Here is a 24,064-nt window from a genome sequence, read left to right as displayed (position 1 = left end):
GAAGTTTAGAGGTACCAGATTTCCAAAAAATGGGACTTTCTTTCAATCTCCCAAAGTTAGAGCAAGGGAATGGGCGGCTGAGAAAGGACAATAACCGTGGCTGGTTATAAGAATGACTCGACAAGTGATCCTCCTTGTATTGTGAGACCTCGCAGCGCCAGACTGCTCTTCTTGAACTTGTTGGACATCAGGTTGTGCATTTGGCCACAAAAACCAATAGTAAGATGTCAGTTTGAGTGTACATGACAAGAAGGAAGACAGAGAAGCAGAAACAAGAGGAGAGAGATTGCAGGGTATCCTTCACATATGTCCAGACTATTTTACAGTGAGCCTGTCCATCTTTGAGCTTGTCACTTAGTACTGGTCTGAGCAAAATGACAACATTTCAGGAGAGTTCCCCGTCAGTCTGTGAATATAGGAAGTCTGGTCTCCTTTTGACTGTATTCACTGGGGTCAATAGTTCACCTTGGTGACTGGTCTTTCACGACCCCCTCCATCCGCCAGCTGGTTGACAGAGCGCTTGCGGTTGCGTTTAAGTTTCGAGTCCTTGTCAAAGACTTCACCTGAGCGAAGCGCCGACACGAGATCATCGAACTCTCCCACCTCCTCTGACACACTGCCGCCCGCGCTTTTCTTCACTCGTCTCTCTCGTTCCCGCTGGTCCTTCAGCTGGGATGGATAAATGAACAGAGACAATGTCAAATAGCTGAGATCATACAGGCTATCAGCATCATATTGTCTTTTAAATTCATATAAACACTAATCAGTGGATATCCTATTCATATGATAGCGGTCAATCTCGAAACATGTGCTATCGTAATATGGCAGAGCTGTTCTGAGGTGATTCATGGTCTCATGAGTGACTACAACAAATAAGTCTGCATCTGGGTCCTGCTAGCAATTACTCCAGGGCTTGTCGACTACATCGCTGCTGTCATCACGTGTGGAATGGCTTCCCTCATACAGCATGTGTGAGAAATGTGTTTGTTGAAGTGCATGCGAATTCATGTACATGGTAAAAGTGACAAAGCTGTGCATTTTCATGTCCTAACAGTTATGATTTATTAGATAATGTAGATGGATTTGTGTGTTGTTTCACATGAGGAAAGGAAAAAGAGCCCTGCAGAAAAGCCATTCATAATATGATGTTATTTAATTGCAGCAAGCTTTTTGAAGGTAACATGAAGGACATTATTGTACCATTTAAAACATCCTGCATTTCCCATAGCTTAAAATGAAAACAAAAAAACATTTATTTAAACCAAGTTCTAAAAGCGGCTTGTTTGGATGTTGGGAGCGTTGTGACATCACAATAGCAAATATATCTGGATATGAAGCAACTGCCTCTGAAGTAAGAGACCAACGCCTACATCTTTGCACCATTGGTCGTGTCAGTGGCTATGGCTGCAATTTATTTGGAATATATGGCTTTCACACATCCAGTTTAGACAGTGTTTGCATCTCGGCCTTGAGAGGGACCCAGCAAGAAATTAGTAGATTTTTAACTTTTAAGTTGTCAGCCACTGCCAGCATTTTTTTTATAATTTTCACAAAACCTCTAGGGCTTGTTTCAATGTTGTTGTATGAATATCCAATACAATATATCAAAAGAAAGAACAGAGAATCTGCTTTAAAAAATGTTTAAATCTAGCATTATTCATGCTTTTTTTTTATCAACACTTGAATATGGATAATTTTCATAAAAAAAAGCAACATTTTGAACAAAAAACTGAGAAAATCTTTTTTTTTTTCAAAGACTACAACATGCATAAGCAATGCTTTTATCACTTGTTTCTGCTGTTTTGCCTGTGTTTTGATCCAGAGATTTTGAACTCTTTCAGAAGATGCGTAATAGCGCCCCCTACCATATAGCAGTGAAAACATGGCGTCAATTGCGGGGGAGTGTCGTCTCATAAATTACAGAATATTCCGTCACACGCTCGGAAGCCCCTCCCACGATTGTTGATTGACAGCAACGTTTCAACACAGACCCGCCCTCGCTCGTGAGCCAGCTGTCAATCATAGTCTGCGCGGACCGTCGCAGTCATTGTTGATATGCTGGAGCACTGTCTATGAGCAGAATGGCGTCTAAGCGATTGTGGTGTTCTGTTCTTGGGTGTAATAACGAACACAGCAGTCATTTTAATGTTCCTAAATCCGAACCGCTGAAGACGCAGTGGCTGAGTTTGTTTTCGAAGGGAATATTCCCCACGAGCAACGTCAATGCTTTCATGTTTGCGCGAATCATTTCTCACCAGACAGCTTTATAAACGAGGGTCAGTGTGAGCTGGATTTGCTAAGAAGCTGCTCATGAAAAAAGGATCGGTACCAGCTATTCGTGTTCCTGCTGAACCTCTAGAACAACTGAAGTGAGTGTAACGTTTTATTAAACTTTATATTAATATTTATATTAATCTTTGCAAATCGCTAGCTGCACGCTTCACAATGAATGCGTCTAAGGTTTACACTCAGGGTACATTACGGCATGTTTTCTATGTATGATGTTCTCAATATAATTCATAATCCCACGTTTATACTGAACAACGCGTTATGGTTATTGTGTTATTGTGTTACAAACGGTGTACGCATAGAACAGAGAGGCGGGGTGAGCAAAGCTCATTATCATTTAAAGTCATATGCACTGAAACGGCGTGCTGAAAACAGAGTGTTTTCTTACAATACTAATGAGAATTTGTAATTAAAGTATATTACAAACTTTTAATTTAGACCCTAAAGAATCATACTAGCTTGTACAAAAATGCCATTATATGACCCCTTTAAGGAACATAACATAATAACAAAAAAAGACATGTTACAGCTCAAGAAAACCAGCTGTTAACGATTAGAGGCTGCAAAGACAGAAGGGCCTCCAAGCTAGTGTGAAATCACCCAGATGAGATTTATCTCGGGGTCCTGTAAACATCTCTGTGTGTATTTTGAGTATTGCTGTTTCAGTAAATGTGTATTGTACCATGGCCTCCATGCGTATTCTCCTATCTTCCTCCTCCTTGCGTCGCTGCATGTTCTCCAGGTCATGTCGGGCCTCGCTGAACGACTGCAGGAAGATGTCAAAGATTCCAAAGAACTCATCCGGCTGCATGCGACCTTCCTCCTCTCCAAAATGCTTCAGAGACTTGGAGAACTGGAGTGAAGAGGAAAGAGAGGAGAGTGATAACCTAATGAGGATAAGTGTGTACTTAGGCTGTGAAAAAGCAAAGAAACTCAAATGAGTGGAAAGGCATGCAGAGGAAAAAACGCAACATATGGGGCAACCTATGAATTGGATATGTTATTGTGTACCATGTTTGAGAAGGTAGCTATTGGCTAAGGCTGGGTAATACACACTCTCAAAAAAAGGTACGAAAGCTGTCACTAGGGCGGTACCCTTTAAAAAATGTACACATATACATATTAGTCCCTAACTGGTACATGTTAGTACCGTTTGAAAGGGTACCTCCCCAGTGACAGCTTTTGTTTCATAGACATCTCTTAATTACTTAGTCATCTCCTAGACATTTCATATACACCTCTTAAACATCTCCTAGACATTTCCCAGACATATCATAGACATCTACAATAAATCTCATGGACATCTCAAAGACATCTCTTAAACATTTCATATACATCTCTTAAACATCTCCTAGACATCCTCAAAATATCTCCTAGACATCTCATGGACATCTCCAAGACATCTCTTAAACATTTCATAGACATCTCTTAAACATCTCATATACATCTCTTAAACATCTCCTAGACATCCTCAAAATATCTCCTAGACATCTCATGAACATCTCCAAGACATCTCCAAGACATCTGCTAGACATCTCAAGGACATCTCATAGACATCTCCAAGACATCTGCTAGACATCTCTTGGACATCTCATGGACATATCGTAGACATCTCCAAAATATCTCATAGACATCTCATGGACATCTCATAGACATCTCATGGACATCTCAAAGATATCTCTTAAACATCTCATGGACGTCTCTAAGATATCTCTTGGACATCTCATGGACATATCTTAGACATCTCCAAGACATCTGCTAGACATCTCAAGGACATCTCATAGACATCTCCAAGACATCTGCTAGACATCTCTTGGACATCTCATGGACATATCGTAGACATCTCCAAGATATCTCATAGACATCTCATGGACATCTCATAGACATCTCATGGACATCTCAAAGATATCTCTTAAACATCTCATGGACGTCTCTAAGATATCTCTTGGACATCTCATGGACATATCTTAGACATCTCCAAGACATCTGCTAGACATCTCATGGACATCTCATAGACATCTCCAAGACATCTGCTAGACATCTCATGGACATATCGTAGACATCTCCAAGATATCTCATTGACATCTCATGGACATCTCATAGACATCTCATGGACATCTCAAAGATATCTCTTAAACATCTCATGGACATCTCCAAGACATCTCTTAAACATTTCAAATACATCTCTTAAACATCTCATATACATCTCTTAAACATCTCATATACATCTCTTAAACATCTCATATACATCTCTTAAACATCTCCTAGACATCCTCAAGATATCTCCTAGACATCTCATGAACATCTCTAAGACATCTCCAAGACATCTGTTAGACATCTCATGGACATCTCATAGACATCTCATAGACATCTCCAAGACATCTGCTAGACATCTCTTGGACATCTCATGGACATATCGTAGACATCTCCAAGACATCTCATGGACACCTCATAGACATCTCATGGACATCTCAAAGATATCTCTTGGACATCTCATGGACATATCGTAGACATCTCCAATACATCTCATGGACATCTCATAGACATCTCATGGACATCTCAAAGATATCTCTTAAACATTTCATATACACCTCTTAAACATCTCCTAGACATTTCCAAGACATATCATAGACATCTCCAAGACATCTCATGGACATCTCTTAAACATTTCATAGACATCTCTTAAACATCTCATATACATCTATTAAACATCTCCTAGACATCCTCAAAATATCTCCTAGACATCTCATGAGCCCCTTTCACACAGAGATTCCGGAAAATACACGGATAAAGCGACCCGGGATTTGACCCGGGTTCGTTTGATTTTGGTTCATTCACACTGCCAGTGATTTTCCGGAATCAGAGAGCGCGTTCACACACAACCCGTAAAAATTCTGTAAAGACACGTGACATTGATGTGACATGTAATGTCTCAGCAGCGTGTATAGTTTGCTTATGAGCTGCGATTTCTCTCTGGAGAAACCACGCTTGTGCATTTTTTTATCTGATTCGATCATAAACTAGCGCATTACATACCGCTTCACTAGCCTGCTTTCACTTCACTTCAGCGTCATCATTACGACACGGCATTGGTCGCGGCTTTTGTTCACACAGCGCGCGTTCCGGGACTGATCCCGGCAATGTTACTAGGTCCCCAACCCGGCATCGATCCCGGCATCAATCCCGGGTCGTGTTTGCGTTCACACAGAAGGCGTTCTGGCAATTTCCCGGCAATTTCCCGGGATCAACGCGGTGTGTGAAAGGGGCTATGGACATCTCCAAGACATCTCTTAAACGTTTCATATACATCTCTTAAACATCTCATATACATCTCTTAAACATCTCCTAGACATCCTCAAGATATCTCCTAGACATCTCATGAACATCTCCAAGACATCTCTTAAACATTTCATATACATCTCTTAAACATCTCCTAGACAACCTCAAAATATCTCCTAGACAACTCATGGACATCTCATGGACATCTCAAAGATATCTCTTAAACATCTCATGGACATCTCTAAGATATCTCTTGGACATCTCATGGACATATCGTAGACATCTCCAATACATCTCATGGACATCTCATAGACATCTCATGGACATCTCAAAGATATCTCTTAAACATCTCATAGACATTTCATAGGCTCTATACTCCACCATCCTACATATTCAATGCATTGTCAATCCCTGCTACATTTGACATCAAAACATACACATGGATGCCAAGACAGGGAGATAAATCCTGTTCATTGTGAGTGCCCAGAAATGACAAAATCATTGCATTGGGCCATAAGCTTGCAATGATTGTTCAGAACTGATACAGCAGTCATTAGTACGCTTTAGAGTTTTGAAACAAACATTTCAAAGCTGTTTCGATCTTGACTTAATAAGTTACTGCCTGAGCTACATAATTGACTTGCACACAGATGCTGTGGCTGAACTTTTGTGGAGAACTGAATGTACGTACCCAAGGCTATCCACTTTTAGTGTGGTTTGGCATATCAAGGTGTTAAAGCCATTTGAAGATCTGTCTGCCAAGAGAGTATATACCAAGCCTTCATCCACAGTAGATTTGTCATGGGGAACTCATTTATCTCAGTTCTAACTGTCATCTCTCTCATTGTGATTCTGGCCAAGTCTTTGTCTCCGTCTCCTCAGCTCAATGAAGCCACTAATTATCTTACGAGAAGTGATACTCCATGTGAAGTCAAACCGAGTCAGCCTTTATGGGGACGGTTAATGTTTAGTAACATTATTGATTTAACTGCACTGGCACTGAATGAGAAGTAAATTTGAACCAAATTCAACTGGATAATGACACTAACTTTGCAACACTGACGGTTATTAAACTGAATTGAATCTAAATTGAACTGAATAGAGCTGGATAAACTTTGCAACTGAGAGTTTTTGATCTGAATTGACAACAGAACTGAGCAGAATTAATGACTCCATTAGAGCTGCTTTACGATTGAAATTTAATTCGTTTCATAATTTATTAATTTTACAACATTAACACCTGCTTTGAAACAATCTGTTTTGTATAAAGAAATATATAAATAAATGTGACGACTTAGCTTAATCGTGAAACTGAATCAATAATTCTGGTTTACACCACTGAGCTTTAACCGGTGGTATCACACCATTTAGCTGTCGATCTGTATCTGCAGACTATGGAAAGAAAGTAATAATTGCATACTGTACATTTCAAGCTTCAGGTGGTGATAGTCCCAACAACTCCTGCACAAGTTATCTCCGCAGAGATCTTCAGCATCTTAGTGGTGACAATACTCCTCCCTTGTTCTCAGCCGTAGTGTTTGTGTTAATTTTAACCCACCTCAGGGGACGGGGTTTCTTACAGGAGACTGAATTCTGACCCTTGGAATGAAGCAGGAAGAGGTAGATCTGTCTGGAAAGCACAGGGAGGCCTTTGTGTCCTCACAGCTCATACAGCTTCAGGGTCAGCCATTTCTCATGAAGTCTCTCCAAACTTTTATGGCATTACTAAATAAATACCTTGGAAAATGGTGGAAAGGGTTAAAGCGACGGTTCAGTTATGGGGAATGGAGTTCGGAAGTCAGTCTGCCCAGTGACCAAAACACATCCCTACTCACACTTTCCACCACCACAAAATGGATTGCTAACACACTCACATCTTCAAAGTGTTCCCAATGGCTGTCAGAATGCTTCTCTTTCATGTACTTGAGAGTTGGGGACATACCATAGTGGGGGTGGGGTTGAGACCAAACCACATTTCAAAAGAAATAAATCTCCTCAAACCCCTGGAGGAAAAAGCCCTGAGAAATTTAGGACCGGCTGCCGGGATTCCCCGTGATGTTTAAGTCATCACGCCGAGCCAGGAAGAGTATACAAAGCCTTCTCTTTTCTCTCTGTCTTTTTCTTTCTTTCTCTCTCATTCCTTCCTCCTTCTAAGATATCAGGCCCCGCTCCATGCACAGGGTTGGCAGGGCTCTAAACGATGGGGAAGGGGGTTGGGAAGGCCTGCTGGGCCCATCCTGAAAACGCCAAGCTCCTCTCCTGTGACCCACTCAAAGACCCTGTTCTGCCCTCAACAATAACTCTGAGCTCATGTTGGAGAAAACATTTTCAGCCCTAGGCACTGAAGGAACAATCCAGGCCTTTTGTTTTCTCTCCCTCTCTGCCAAGGAACTCCTTTGTGTGATTGTATCTGGCTAAAATGAATCCCTCTCTTTTGGAAAAAGTATTATTAGGTTGGATATTTAAGGGTATTGTGACTGAATTATTAAGAGAAGATGTTACCTTATCTTTGGCTTCATTGAGTAGTTCCTCGAGTTCAGAGAAGCTGAAGCTAGCGACTGTGATGAAGTCACTGACCACTGGGACAAACTTGTCTCCCCGATCACATGCTTGGCTCTGCTGGTATCGTAACTCCTGATGTAAACAGAAAAAATATTATATATACAGTATCTTTTTCTATTTTTTGCTCCTCCTAAATAAATTTTACTACAGAATATTTGTTTTTACTGATAAACTGTCCTCCTGGGAAATTCCTACTTATTCAGTAGGCAATATTCTTAAATTGACTGTTTATTTTACAAATGTATATTTTAATTCATTTTCAAATGATTTATTTCTAGTTTATTAAATATTAAGTAAAATAAATATAAATGATAAAATATATCGGCTTTATATCTCTAAGATATCGGCATCGGCAATCAAAAAAATCAATATCGGTCGAACACTAGTTTTGAGCATCATATTTGACCATGTCTAGAAGATTCTTCGCTAGCAGAAAAACATTAGGTAGCTAATAAAAAAATACTAAATAAAGAGTATGTCAGCTATGTTTGAGGGGTGTCTCTGATGAGAAGGTTTTTAACCGTTCACAGGAATAAATGATGGATGCCTCACCGCCTCCAGAGCTTTCAGGCCGTTCCTGATGCTGAACACTTCCTTCTCCAGCTCAGCTAGACTGTGGGACAGTAAGACAAAAACTGTCTCGAACCATACACTGATCCACAAAACAGCCTAAGCACACACCACAAACATTATAATGATAACAGAGAGTACATATGCAAGGTGGGACTCACTTGACTTTGGCAGCTTCTGGTACACTGAACAAGTCCTGTTGAATATTGAGGATGTCAGGGTAATTCTTCTCAAAGATCATGATCAGGTAATGCAACATGGTGATGTTCCTGTTGAAAATGCAAATAGAATAATGATGTATTTCAAGATTAAAGCAATGAAATAAGAAACAAATATACCAGTGTTATTAATCCATTCACTTCAAATCTTCTGAGTGCAATTTATTCCATCAAACTTATTTGAAAACAGAAATGCAATTAAACATTGTATTACAAAACAGCACAAGAAAAAAAAAACCCATATATAATGCCTCATGTGAGGACTACATTTTTTAACAATTCATTGAGTGAATTCAGTTCAGTTCAAAGTAGCAGTGAAAAGGCCAAAAGATGCTTTGATTGAAAAAGTTGAACAAGCTAAAAATAGATCCTCTTCATTGACCTCTGACCTGTCTATACTTGACTTTGTGTCCACGATCTTGTTGAGGCTGGACACTTTGAAACCATATGCGTTTCCCCTCTGTCCTTTGTTCATGAAGTTCCCGAAAGCCAAAACCACTTCCAGAACCTGTGTCAGACGCTTGCTTTTCATCACTTCACGCGACGCGCACAGAATTGCTAAAAAAAAAAATGAGGAAATGCATCAAAAATTTCTACATATTACTGAAACATATTGCTGAACACAAGAATATGGGTAACCAAACATTTGATGGACCCCATTGACTTCCACAGTATGTAAAAAAAAAATGGGCCCATCAACTGTTTGGTTACTAACATTTTTCAAAATCTTCTTTTGTGTTCCATACGAACACAAGCCATACGAGTTTGGAAAGACACGAAGACAAGTAAATGATGACAGAATATTCATTTTTGGGTGAAGTATTCCTTTAAGTTATAAACACCCACATGAAAGCTCAGCAGATTTGTGCATAATTGGAACGTCTGTCATTCAGAAAATTTGTACACATTCCCCAACATATGTTGTTTCTTAAATATTTTGGCATTCCACAGAAAGTGCAGAAAATGTGGAATAAGTCAGGGTAACGCTTCCTTTTACAGTACAGTACTTACAGTGTACTTACCTAGAAAGTACTGGCTAATATAAGGTAAGTACATGGGTTAGGGGTAGGTTTAGGGGTAGGTTCAGGGTTAGTACCTAGTTATTACCCAGTAATTATAATTACTATAATAAGTACATAGTAAGTACATGGGTAACAGAGCTGGATGATGGAATCATCTAAGATTCGATGCGATTCATTATACAAGATCAGAACCCAGAGTAATGTCAACATGAATAAAAAAAAAAAAGTTTTTGAAGAAAATCTAATTCTACCTCTTGCTTTTCTCAGTTATGGTTCCCACAACTGAATCCATACGAAGCCCAGTGTGAAATTATTGAACAATACTGGTACTAAACTGATGTTTAACCTCACTATGTTTTAGTGAGTGTGTGAACTGGTCTCAACTCCAGTTTTGCTTCACAATTCCCATCATAGAGTTGCATAACAGCAGTCGCTCCAGCGGGAACCAGAAAGAGCATGCAACTTTGATGCTTGTCCACAATTTTCCCACAAAAAAAAAAAAGTTTTCCCGGAGGATCTTAGCCAAAGTTAGACTTCCTTTGCCTGGATGTTAAAACATTCAAAATGCCTTCCTGTTGACACATTTTAATGTGCAAGGATGGGCCAGAGAGGTTGATTTGTTTTGTCTGTGTGGATGGTGCCCAAACTCTGCTCTATAAAGCTTATTTAGACACTGCTATCAACGTAGTCTTGTTGCTTGTGTTTTGTAGACACCGCATGACATTGACAAGTCAGGGAAACTATGGGATTTTAGCATCCTTTATCTGTTCACTTTGAGGTTGTGTAAATCAGTATGAGTTAAAGTTTTTATTAGTCAATATTAGAGGTGAGTGTGTGTACTGGTAAATTTGAGGATAACCAATATGTTAAGTGATCTTTTCAGTAAATATCAATTCAATTTAAATTTAATTCTGTTTCTCACACAACTCTACGGAAGCGTATTGCATTCACTTGAAGAAAAAAATCTACTCTGTTTTTCTGAATTAACGAGTTAATTATCTCAGAATTACGAGATAATTTTTCATGGAAAAAAAGTTTTTGCTCTGTTTTTCTGAATTTCTGAGTTTTTGAGATGATCAAGTCATTCATTCAGAAAACCAGAGCAAAAAAAATTTCCATGAAAAATTATCTTGTAATTCTGAGATAATTAACTCGTTAATTCAGAAAAACAGAGCAAAAACTTTTTTTCCATGAAAAATTATCTCGTAATTCTGAGATAATTAACTCATTAATTCAGAAAAACAGAGTAGATTTTTTTCTTCAAGTGAATGCAATACGCTTCCGTACAACTCTATTGTATGGCTGTCTATCAGAATATGGAATCCGTGAACATTTTTCCACAGAGAATGACATGATGGTGGTTAAATGAGGACAATATATTTGTTTTGGGGTGAACTGTCCCTTTAAGGATAGCTAAAAGAGAGAGGTCTTGAACCAGAATTTGGGCTGGCTTATGTTCATCCAAAGAACTTTGTAAGCACATGCACGCCACGACTCTTTCATGAAAAGCTTGAAACTCTTTGAAGAAAAAAAGCAGTGTTTATGAGAACGACTCTCCCCTCTCAACATGTGCCAGCTTTCCAAAACAGCCTCCGTGGAAACAGTGCTCTTTATTTGAACTGGAGATAAATTCAAGTAGAAGAGCCACACACTCACAAACACACCAGACCTGACTCATGCTCTCATATTCACTTCTCCCATAATTACAGGACAGTTTCTGGCCTCTATCACTTGAATGGGAGTCTGCGTTAATGTGCAAAGAAACACCTCGAGTAGCATCACACTAAACCTACCAACCTTCAACCTTGGGCTTTGTCTCCGCTAGGCGCTCGGCGAACTTCTTCTTGAAGAAAAGAGACTGGAGCCTCTGTTGATAGTGGTCGATTCTGGTGGAGAGAAAATAGCCAAAATCATTCAGCTTCAGCCACTGGGGTGAATCCCATACAGGGTCACATTTCATCCCAAAATGGAAACAAAAAAATGTTGCTGGTTCCCATTATTATCAATTGCATTTAATTTTATTACATTAAAGATCAAGTTGAACAATAATGCATTACAATGATAAATAATCATATTATTACAGTGTATAATATAGCTTGTGTTTTTGCAATACGGTAGAGAGACTTAGATTTGTGTCCACATTACAGTAAGGAGATATGGGGGTGGTGGGGTTATTACGGTAACTCTTTCCTCGCTATTTAAAAAAAGCTCCATATATGCTGTATGTTATATGCTGTTTAATGTTTGATGATCGCATTATTTTACGCAATGCTTCTATCACTTGTTTTTGCTGCTTCTTTGCCTGCGTTTTGATCTGAAGATTACGTACTCTTTTTTTTGTACTTGTTCCCTACCGTATAATAGTGAAAATTAATCTCATGACAAAAAAATCGTGAACACATTATATTTAAAAAAAACAATCCTGTTATGTATGCACTAAGTATGTAAGTTACCTTAACTTATGTAGGAAACATATACTACTTTGCAGGTTGTTGCTTTGCAAAATGTCAATGTCGTTTATACAAGTACACATGCTGTTCAATCATGGCTGCATTCATGTACTGCATTCATGTATGTGTGTGGGCTTATTCATCTTTTCTGGATTTGCATGTTGCCTAGATTTTCTGATAAATGATGGATCTCCCATGGTATGATGTGATGTGAGACTGAACAGAGAATTTGAGGAATTCTAGAAACCACAGATTTTTGCAGTGGCCTGTTTCTTTGGAGGTAAAATATGCTGGAAAAAATCACTAAAGAAAATAAATAAATCACAAAATCAACTAAAAATCTTTTTTACTGGTTTTACTCGTTTTTTACTGGTCGCCGAGAGTTGAAAAATGTTCAACTTTGGATAAAACGCAGCGCTCATCACTGTCACTTTTTACCCAGCCGTCCAATCACAGTGGAGGAGGGGCGGGGCTAATACCACACCGACCAACCGTCACAACATTCTTTCTGTACAACGACATCAACCAGCAGAGCTAACCGAACAAAATGGATGAAAAATACATTTTTAGTATGCAACAAATTATCTGCGAAATCAGTTACAAGTAAACTGTGCTGCGGATATTCTGTATCATAGCAACGAAACGTCTCAACTTGTAACTGATTTCGCAGATAATTTGTTTCATACTAAATTTATTTTTCATCCATTTTGTTCGGTTAGCTCTGCTGGTTGATGTCGTTGTACAGAAAGAATGTTGTGACGGTTGGTCGGTGTGGTATTAGCCCCGCCCCTCCTCCACTGTGATTGGACGGCTGGGTAAAAAGTGACAGTGATGAACGCTGCGTTTTATCCAAAGTTGAACATTCTTCAACTCTCGGCGACCAGTATAAACGCCGGGCGCTCGGCGCTTCAGCGTGAAAAAAAACGTTCAGCGCCTCGTTACGCTCATGGCGTTCTAAAAACGCGGCGCTCCCATTGAAAACAATTGAAAACATACGCCAGGCGCGTGGAAAAACGCTTTGGTGGACACACGGCCTAAGCTTCAATCATGTGTACCTGCTCATCTCAAACAGGAAGCGGTCGGCCCGGGCCATACGCTCAAGCTCATGTTTGTGTTCCTCCAGAAGGTCAATATCACTTTTCTCAGGAATAAACTTCAGCAGCTGTGAATGTACAATACATTTACACACACAGAGTGTTTACTCTTAAGCATTAAATGTACTAATCAAAAACATAGTAGTTTTTTTAATGACGAATCCAACAAAGCACTCACCTGTTCTAACATGTCTTTAGCCAGCTCTTCCCTCTCATCCATCTCTAGAATGGCTCTTTTTATCTCTTCATTGCTCATTTTTAACCTGTATGAACAGAAAGGGCTTTCTTAATTCTGTAAATTGTTCATTTTTAACATGTTGTTAAGAAAGTAAAAACACCAATAGTATGTCAAATCATCCTATGATGTGACATAAAAGGTTAGATATGGCCTAACAATCACTGTTCAATCAATCTTCTCTCCGCTTAGTTGTGATCAATAAAAATCTGTCCACATCACAGAACACGATCAATCTATTCCTGGCCTCATTAAGGCATTATGAATTGCATTAGCTAGCTTGTTTCTCCATTGCACTGGCACGATTTTCTGCTTTCAAAACTCACATGTGTTTTTTTCTTTAAGCTCAAAGAAAAGCTCTGAATGTCTTTGCTGAAAAAAGTTTTTTTTTTTAAAATCAACTCCTGGATTTGGCTACATTAATTCACCTTTTCTTTGAAGTAAGATTATGAGGGCATGTTAATAAAAAATAAAAAAAACATGTTCACGAATAAATAATTTATAATAAACACTAATCCAGTATTACATTAAGAATTGCTAATTTAGATTTTATAATGAATTTAAGAACTAGTCTGATCAACTATCAGTTAGCCAAGTGGCAATCTGTCTTAGTTTTCGGATTCAAAGAAAAATCTACTTTTTGTATGTAACTAAAATAAGTTATGACCAGTTTTAACACAAACGACTAGTAAGACTAGTCTTAAAATTGTATGCAATGGGTCACAGAACATTTCAGTACACCATCTCCTACTATAAAGTAACATCGCAACAACATTCAAACAAGATACAAATAATGTGTTGGCTCAACAACATTTTTTTACTGTTTGCATCGTTTTTTAAGTTATGGCAACTCAACTAACAAACTATTGAGTTAGAAGAACTTAATAATTGGTAACATAAACACAAAGTTGAATTTTTGAATTCAAAGTAAAAAATTTAAGTTGATTACTCTAAAAAATGAAGTTGCTCAAACAGTTTGTATTGTAGTCCCACGGTTTCTCAGACAAGGCTTAAATCTAGTCCCAGACTAAAATGCATGTTTGAGCCGTTTTAACTGAAAGCATCTTGCATATCTTTAAATGCCAGTGCCATTGTTTTGTATCAAGATTCGGACCGGTAATGTTTTTTTCTAAGGTACGTTTATAAAAGCTACATAAATGTCCTAATTGAACTAAAGCCTAATCCTGGCTTAATCTAAACCCTGTCTGTGAAACTAGACCTAGAAATTCTAACTTGCAGCCAAGTTGTGGTAACAGATCCTCTGAAATACTTTTCAGAGTGTAATAAGCATAGCATCTGTTATCCAGGATATCCATTAACAAAATGCTAACAGTGCTGATTCAGGGACAAGTACGTACTTGGAAAGCAGGATGACACAGTTCTGGGCCCTCCGGCCGTCGATGACTGACAGCTCTTTGACTTTGCGCGAGCTTAGATAAAGGTCATCCATTGATCCCGTCTCTTTCTGCAGAAGAGGAGAAAACCCACTATCATCATGGCTGTTTGGATCCTCTTTATAATAATGAAATGTATAAAATAATTCTTGATTGAAAAATGTAATAAACAGATATCAACGATTAAAAACAAAACTTCAAGCAAGACAATGATTCCATCGCTGTTTTTAATAAACAATTGTTTTTTGTCTTTCAAAACTGAATCCGTCATTTCAATGGTTGCATTGAGAATAAAACACACAATATATGCGTAACTTTCCATTTGTCTCTCAAAAGGCCAGTATCGAGAACAGTGTGTCAGAAATGATCATGCAGCTGAAGAACCACAGATGCTTGAAAGAAGCTTGGCTGTTTCAGCGAGAACATTTACATCTATTTATAGGTCCAGACCGTTTCCTGTGCTGTGAATGTTCGATGAGGTTACACGGGTCATGTAACTCCACAGCGCTCCAAAGAAAGCACACTTCTAACACACAATTCTCTCGAAGCAGTACCATGAAGAATGCAGGCTAGGTGGAAGGTCATTTCTGCCCAAAACAAGCCTCATCTACATGTTTCACATCTGTGTAATAATGTTCAATAATTAGCTTATTGTGCTAATTACAGTCATTTAGCCAATTACACTGTGCTATCATAGTAGTTTAGTGGATTGTCATAATTATGCACCAATTATTCACTCTAGGTGTTCGAGAAGAACGATTTTACTATTGCAAGATCTCTGAAAGACTCAATCAAAAATTCATTTTCTGACCTCATGTTGTTCCAAACTTCAGAAGAATTATTTCCATACATCTAAATTATACAGTGATTAGAGGCCCTATTCCTTTAAGATTTTAATTCCGACTTTTCAACCAACTGTCATATTAATGCATATTTCCTCTGGCGACAGTGGCCAAGATAGATGTAAAAGATACATGTAATTCGATGAGCTCTTAGGCCATTTTTACACCTGGTATTAAGATGCGTTTTGGTCGATCGAATCACAAGTAGACGAGGGAGACACATTCCCGTTTAAATCGGGTGTTTTAAACCATCTTTTTTGTCCACTTTCAACCACTTCTGTCCTGATTTCTTCAAGGGGAGGGTCTATGGGTGGGTAAATGTATGGGCTTTTTCAGATCTTACAATCTAAAGGACGCAATTTACATATAAACGTGAAAGGAGACAACGAAAAACATACAGAGAGAATCAGCTTTCGTTTCTGCTCTGACAGCCGAAAGACCAGCCGAACACTGAGTGTGTGTTAGAAATCAGGAATGGCGAGGAAACATCGTGCTTGGTACGTATTTAAAACCAAACTTGGGTCTTCAGCTGACAAAGTTTAAATCCCGTCTGGCTAGCGCGCTTCCTATAATGTTCACACATTAGGTCAGTAGATGGAGAGTTGATGTTCTTTGTTGTGGCTGTCTGAACACATTCGACCACATGAGCGTTTACACTACGAAAGCAACGTTCGAATGTGTTTTTGACTACCTCTGGAAGTGGTAGAAAGTGGACAAGCTCAAACAATTTTAGACCCCGTTTACACCTGTATTTATTTAGCGTCGTCCACTTGTGATCTGATTGACCAAAACGCATCTTAATACCAGGTGCAAACAGCCCTTAAAGGTGTGCAGTGTGCTGGGCTAAAGGTTCTGGCAGTATAGTAGGTTTAACCGGAGCAACTACTCACCTGCTTGAAGGATTGGTTAGTGAGCAGCTCCTGGCCAGGCAGAGGTACAGCAACAGAGAAAGAACAAAAACATCGGGAACACATGCAGAAGTTAACAACTCAAGCAGCAGAAGAATCAGCCAGAGCGGACTACGGCAAACATTCTCACAGGCCTCAGAAACATCAAAACATTGAGGAAATCATGATTATTGTGTTTAAAATCACTCTTTGATGTTGTTGATATTCGGCCTGAGAGCATATCTGCAGCATTTCTGCTCTAAATGAACTAAAACGCTACTTCATGCTTAAAGCACTAAGGCATCTATTACATGCCATCCAGCAAAGAACAACTGCTGTAAAGCCTGAGGTTCCAAAAAGCTGTCATTCCAGAAGATCATTCCATAAATATGAGAAACAACTCTTGTGTGCAACACTTGCATACTTGCTGCCTCTGATAAGCTGAAAACATCTTCTCAATGTCCTTCAGGTCAAGAACCTTAAAGGGCCTTCGGTCATCAATCTCATACCAGATGGTACCAGTGATCTTGTTCTGCAAACATAGGAAGATAATCAGCAAAGGAGCGTTACTCTCAGATAATTTAAGTTATTTTAAATAAGTTTAAAATATTTTGTATTAGGGGTGTAAGGGTACATGTATTCGTCCTGAACAGTCACGGTATAGTGAATACAGTCAGACGATGAATACAGTTGGTCACAGGTGATCCACACTCCAATCCAGAAGGGATAATGCACACTAATGCAACACTGTTTGCTAACTGCCATAGACATATACACTAGACGTCACCTTGGGGTTCTAAGCATGCGTCAAAACCGCCGCCATCTTGGAACAGGGGTCTTGTCATAGGAAGTAGCTAGGTAACGCTGCTATCTCTGCCTTTACTTCTAATTAATTGATGGTGGCGGACTTTTGTGGTGTGTATGATGTTCACACGAATGAAATCTGAACTAGGAAGAATGTTTTTTAAAAAAATTTTTTTTTTTTTTTTCTGGAATCAATGATAAATACATGTCTGACCGTGGGAACGAACCAAAAAAACGAGAAAATCGCATTCATGATGATTTATGGTGATTTTATTTCCGTTAGACCTTTGTCTACATTGACGCTGATGCTCCCCTGTTCCAAGATGGCGGCTCTATTGACGCATTCGTTCTAATGAACTGCCGTAGCCAAGGCGACATCTAGTGTATATATATCTATGGCTAACTGCCACAACAGGAAAAAGAGCAGAAGAAGAAGAGACGATCTATGCACCAACCTAAAACAAGAGTTCAGATGGCACGCAAGAGCTTGCTAGAAGCTCCACAAACTTCACGGATAGGAAACCATGATGGCAGAAAGCGGCATTCCTGTTTGTTTTCTTTATTTTACAAAGCACAATGTTTTGTTTGCATTGTGAGTGTACACAAATAAAAATAGACCCTACAGTTTCGAAGGATGTCTCACTCTTATCTGCATGACCAAAATTTATGCCATAAATGACAAGAGTATTTTAAGTTGTTTCCGCTGTTATAATGAGACACAATCTTTCGGTATTGCCGCTTCACTCGCTGTCTCCTCGTGGAAACGTGAGATGTAGATGACTCTTTTTCTCCTTCTCGCTCATCTTTCTGTGATTTCTTGAAAAAGAGTAATATTGAACTGCATCCGCCATTGTCACCGCATGTTAACCCTCTGGGGACGGCAAACGCACCGGTGCGTTTTGGCAGATTTTTTTCACATAGCAGAAAAATAGACTTAAACTACTCCATCATTTCTGGTCATACAGAGTTAAGACATATTAAAAAATAAACTGTTAAATGTCTACTTTTTTATGTGCCCACCTACAATCGAAATAAAATATTGTGCTTTTGTAAAATAAAGAAAATAAACAGGGTGTGTGTTCTGCTTCTCCGTGTTCGTGAATTTTTTTTCTGGAGCACGTCTCTAAACTTAAACAAAACTCAGCGAATACTATTCACCCAGACATGAGCAATATATGTTTATGATCATTTAAGTTTGTACTTTTAAATTATCTAATTTAAAACTAAAATAAATATTCTCTGTTTATGTAATCTATATAAAAAGAGAGAGGTGCCAGCCGTTCTCATTATCGTTCTCTCAGCTGATTATTTTCCTAATGTGACACGCCCACGGAGAGCACGCGCTATTCAAACGCTAATGATCTGAAGCAACACATTGAGATGTGTAAACGCCCACATAAACTCGGTAAACACACTATATTTAGTCAGATTAATGTACTGTCGTCTTGCGCGGCTATGAGGAATAATCCTGGGATATTTACCTACCTCAGAACAAGTGCTGGTTTATTTTCACTTCGAGGAGCGAGCTGAACTGTGAGTGTTTTATTCTTGTGCTTTGTTCTAATCGCGATATATAATAACGTTAGTGTCTGTAAACGCAAAAATAGCCTACTGTTTAAATTTGAATCATGTTTCTGTGTGTGTGTGTGTGTGTGTGTGTGTGTGACTAGTTTTGGATAGATTATAAAGTTTTAACTCTAAAATAGACATCAAATAAGCTTTTGTTAGCAGTTTCTGCTCATATGTTAAATATATAGTATGTTTTGTCAATAAACTAATCAACTAAGAATAGTGTTTGTTCCAATGCAAGCTATATCAAAATAATGAATCCTTAACTTTGAAATATGTATGATAAAATGTATTGGCGTACTAAGACATTTATGGAAAAAGACAATTTTCTTTTCAAGATGTTTCCAACTCTAACTTTGAACCAATTCTGTAGAATGGCCCATATAACCTATTTGAACAGGATTTGTTTCCAGGTATGACTATAAATGTGCTTTTGACTTTCATTTATATTTTGATTTTATATATATGTATATGTATATGTATATGTATATGTATGTATGTATGTATGTATGTATGTATGTATGTATGTATGTATGTGTGTGTGTGTGTGTGTGTGTGTGTGTGTGTGTGTGTGTGTGTGTGTGTGTGTGTGTGTGTGTGTGTGTGTGTGTGTGTGTGTATTGTCCTTGCATTCTTTCTTGTGTGACACACCTGAATGAAAGGCTCATTAATATGCAGGGTCTTTGTCTTCTCAACCACCTAATTATTCACAATGGGGTTGGGCCGTTCAAAAAAATGTTTTTTTTCACAATTTAAAAGTATTGTGTTATGTGAATGATTAGACAGGATGATTTTCAGCAAAAACTCTAGGCCACAACTTCCATTAGTCAAAAGTCTTGTGGACACATATTTAGTATGTGTTTTGTGGCTTTATTTCAGAAACTTTAATTTTTAGTTTTTTCAATAACCATGCATAAACAATATTTTCTCAAAAATACAAACATGTACATACATGTTGCTCACATATTATGGTAGCCCTGTTTGTGCTAAATAGAGTGCAATTTCACCTGTGCCAGTAATATGTTTATAAGCAACTGAAAAAAGCACAAATGTCAGGGCATGTCAAAACATCTCAAGGACCCCAAAAACACCTTGGTCCCCAGAGGGTTAATGAACTCTCACACGCCACGAAAACCCATCTCTGCACACATTTTATTTTTCATTACTCTATTTATTTTGTACTTTTATAACACAAGAGCTGCTTTTCAGTTTTGTAGCTGATTGTGACCAAATACCTTAAAAAAATATAACCTATGCAAGAGTGCATTGGGTTTACTGCTTAATACACTAAAGGTGTACTGTACCAACTACCTCAGGGGGGACTAAATGCTTTTAGGTGGAACAAACTGTAATCTGGACTACATATAAATGAAAAGAAACCTAGCATTGTGGATTTGTTCATTTCTACTGTGATTTTTACTGTTCACCGAACCTTGACCCCAAATCCGAGATACGTACCGGACCGTGACTTCGTTGTACCGTTTACACCCCTATTATGTACTATTAACCCTAAGTATGAGGAATGGTAATAGTGCAAGTCCCAAAACAATCAAATGCTTCATGACTGACTCACCTCTCCCAGTTTGGACCAGTTAAAGGATTTGAGTGGTTGTGAAGGTTGAGGGATGCTCTTTGTCTGCAGGCTGGTTGTGGAACTAATGGAAGGAGGTCCAGGTGGAGGCAGAATCCCAGAAAAGATTGGCGGGGCTCCAGGTGGGGGTGGAGGACCCCCCGGGGGAGGTGGAGGAGGTGGTGGGGGTGGGCTGGAGAAAGCAATAGGTGGAGGAGGAGGAGGGAAGCCACCCATCATCATAGGTGGTGGAGGCGGAGCCATTGGACTCCCAGGGAGCAGAGGAGGAACAGGCAAAGGACCTTCACTCTAAAAGATAATCAAATCATTTGAATAAAATGTTAGACAAATTTGCTGGAAAGCATAAACCATCACACCTAACTCATGCTTAACCAACTCCTCAAACATCTCTAACTAAACAACGTAAGAGGCGACATCAACATGGAAGTTCTGATGTTAATGTGCAACGGCTATACTTACAAATGCATTCAACACACTAGAAGGAAGTAACAGATGGTGAACTCACTGAAATGTCGCTAATGCGGGAGGACAGGTCTAATACTTGCTCCCTGGCAGAGCGCAACTCCACTCCTTCCTTCTGCAGTTTGTCCTTCATCTTGTTGAGTGTCTTCATCATATCCTCCTTCTCTTGTGTCTTGGTTTCACACTCCCTTTCTTTCCTTTCCAGCCGAGCCACCAGCTCTACATGCTCTAAAAAACAGACATCATTATCGTTACATACGTTCACTCAGGCTCAGCTATGCAAGTCAGTGTTGCACTGTTACCTTTTCTGAACTTTTCTGCTTGGTCTCGCCACTGTTTGACTTCATTCTCATTGACAAGCCTGTAGACGGGGGGAAAAAAAAACAAGTGTCATTATGTTGCACTCAAATTCATAGGGTTATAAAATTCATTTTGCCCACACTTACCTCAGCCGTTTATCAGTTTTAACTGCTTCTTGTTATTTATCAACGGTGTTAGCAAAAAGGGAAGCCAATATTAAAGACCCCAGGAGAGCAAAATTGGAGTTATCTGTGATTAATACATGTCTGCTAGCTTTAATATCAATATCCAAGTGTAGTCATAAAGTTTTAGCAGATCAAACAGAAAGATTGATCTTCTTGTCCATTGAGGTGTATATAATATTTCCCCCATTAAAATACTCTCAAGAATAAGAATGTCCCCTCACCCTAAATTATATATACCAGCTTCTTTCAATCGTAATAGGAAGTGCCAAATTATGGTTCGTCAGTTTTCCTTTCCAAAACATCAACTGGTTACGAAGCAAGTGGTTAGAACTGATTAATTTTGAAGTTGTCTTCACTGGTTGCATCCATGGTACAAACTGTCAACTATGGTTTTGCTATGTGGTTTGTAGTTTGGTTGTAATACAGAAGGCAACACACCAAAGAAAACTGTTCGTCAAACCATTTCATGGGGTCTTTACACCAAAGGAGCCACTGTTAAACCAAAGCAATGACGTACAGTTGGGGAAGATTTCTTTAACAAAGCATTTGATAAAACAAAACATTATATATATATATATATATATATATATATATATATATATATATATATATATATATATATATATATATATATATATATATATATATATATATATATATATATATATATATATATATATATATATATATATATAAGGTATTAGTTTAGTCTGGTTGTGAATCTTATTGTAAGTGGATACTGTTGGAGGATTATGTGAGTATCAGGATTTAGTAAAGAAATCTAAAGTGACACCTTGACATGCGCTGCTTTCCATAGCTACAGAAGGAGAGAAGTGAAACAGATATACATGTACTGCCAGTATTGGACAAAGGGAATGAAAGATATACATGACTCACATGAAATTAGGAAAAGATAATAAAGTTGCAGTTTCCACACAAGCCGGCAACATATAATGGATTTATTGCACTTTACTTATTTAAGAAGGTTTTGACCTCAAAAACTAATTTTGATTCTTTTGTAGGCAGACTGACATTGTTGGGGTATAACCATAAATTGCTAGCTACAAGCCAACACTGGAAATTGAAACTTTCATTATTTTAGCTTTTCTTTTGGACAACTTGATCCTAAACTGGATAAAGAAACATAATAGCCCAAGAGTTACACATTATGGGTGAGCATGAGAAGATAAAATGATGTTTGCTAGTAGTATGCATGGCTAACATTGGCCAAGGTTTCCTTAGTCTTACTCTTTCCAATGTCACCTTCAACCTCTTTTGGCGCACTGGTGGAAATAGTCAACTTGATAACTAGCAAATTTGAGGACCAACAGGTACTAAGGAGAAAAGATGCCAAGAAAGGAGCAAAGAATGCTTGTCCTGTGATAGTAAAATGTGTGGAAAGTTGGGTGAAAGATGGCGAGAGCACAACTTAGGTAATAAATGTTTCAAAGAGAACATATTTTTTTTTTGTCCAGAGAACTGTTGGACACTTGTGGTAAGCAGATGGCTGGAAATTCAATACATATTCCACACATTAATGACAGATTTACCAGTGTTGATTACTGTAGTCTTCCTTTCAAATTTCCCAATGGTTTAAAGTTGTTTGTTACCAACTTCCATTTTGGTTCACAGTTTCATGATGCATTTACAGCATTGTGAATCATCTTCCAGCATGTTAACAGTATCAGATCGCAGCAGTGTGCCAAAATATAGCTTTGGTTCATTGAGCACAAAACATTTCCGTATCCCTACTGCGGGCAGTGAGATACAGCAGGGAGAACACTGACCTTCAAAAGATCTAAAGAGGATCCAGTACCTTATCGAGCCTCCTGGCTTCAAAAATATTACACCACACAAGTGACCTCAAAGTTATGATTAACTTTTCATGATCAGGATTATTAAAGAGCATAATATGTGCTATCTGGATGGATGGTTAAAACCATGTGCACAATGTGTTTTGAATTTAAAGCATTATGAATTGAGCACTTACATTCTAATGATGTTCCTAACGTTGAAATTGTCCAGGGGTGAAACATCTGGATTTTCTCCCTTCTCATCTTGTAGAACAATTTGCTGAAGGATGCGGTCTAAAAGCTGCCATTGCTGTATGCTGCCAGCACCACGTTTATCTGAAAACATTTTACAAGTGTCATAAACATGCTTCCACTGCTTTTCACACTATTAAAAAAGACCCAAAAAAGTTCAATAATATTTCCATGTTTTTTGGACATGTAACATGGTAATTAAATGGTATTCTTAGAGCATGTAAATATCATATGATAATTTTTCAGTACCATGGCATATATCAAAG

At 38.4% G+C, this 24,064-nt stretch overlaps 1 protein-coding gene across 5 annotated transcripts in view; it reads right to left on the bottom strand.

The window, feature by feature from the left end:
* Positions 1 to 383: 383 nt before the first annotated feature.
* Positions 384 to 24,064, bottom strand: part of daam2 (dishevelled associated activator of morphogenesis 2) — a 97,896-nt gene continuing 74,215 nt past the window's right edge. For 2 of the 5 annotated variants that reach the window (XM_056250739.1, XM_056250737.1), the window contains exons 11-27: positions 23,744 to 23,882; positions 22,547 to 22,570; positions 21,571 to 21,629; positions 21,312 to 21,496; positions 20,789 to 21,094; positions 17,267 to 17,374; positions 16,846 to 16,875; positions 15,078 to 15,184; positions 13,663 to 13,747; positions 13,446 to 13,552; positions 11,738 to 11,826; positions 9,308 to 9,476; positions 8,862 to 8,969; positions 8,683 to 8,743; positions 8,071 to 8,202; positions 2,972 to 3,142; positions 384 to 669 (exon numbers count right to left, since the gene is read on the bottom strand). In XM_056250739.1, coding sequence (XP_056106714.1) covers positions 454 to 669; positions 2,972 to 3,142; positions 8,071 to 8,202; positions 8,683 to 8,743; positions 8,862 to 8,969; positions 9,308 to 9,476; positions 11,738 to 11,826; positions 13,446 to 13,552; positions 13,663 to 13,747; positions 15,078 to 15,184; positions 16,846 to 16,875; positions 17,267 to 17,374; positions 20,789 to 21,094; positions 21,312 to 21,496; positions 21,571 to 21,629; positions 22,547 to 22,570; positions 23,744 to 23,882 — 2,096 coding nt within the window. In that variant the 3' untranslated portion in view covers positions 384 to 453. The remainder of the gene's footprint in view (positions 670 to 2,971; positions 3,143 to 8,070; positions 8,203 to 8,682; positions 8,744 to 8,861; positions 8,970 to 9,307; positions 9,477 to 11,737; positions 11,827 to 13,445; positions 13,553 to 13,662; positions 13,748 to 15,077; positions 15,185 to 16,845; positions 16,876 to 17,266; positions 17,375 to 20,788; positions 21,095 to 21,311; positions 21,497 to 21,570; positions 21,630 to 22,546; positions 22,571 to 23,743; positions 23,883 to 24,064) is intronic. The other 3 variants (XM_056250741.1, XM_056250740.1, XM_056250742.1) reach the window with 3 other exon arrangements.

This window comes from Rhinichthys klamathensis, unplaced genomic scaffold (assembly GCF_029890125.1).
Source record: "Rhinichthys klamathensis goyatoka isolate OS25496 unplaced genomic scaffold, OSU_Roscu_1.1 h1tg000074l_1, whole genome shotgun sequence".
Taxonomy (NCBI): Eukaryota; Metazoa; Chordata; class Actinopteri; order Cypriniformes; family Leuciscidae; genus Rhinichthys; species Rhinichthys klamathensis.
Note: the sequence above shows the minus strand (reverse complement) of the source record. Positions and strands in the feature narration are given on the sequence as shown.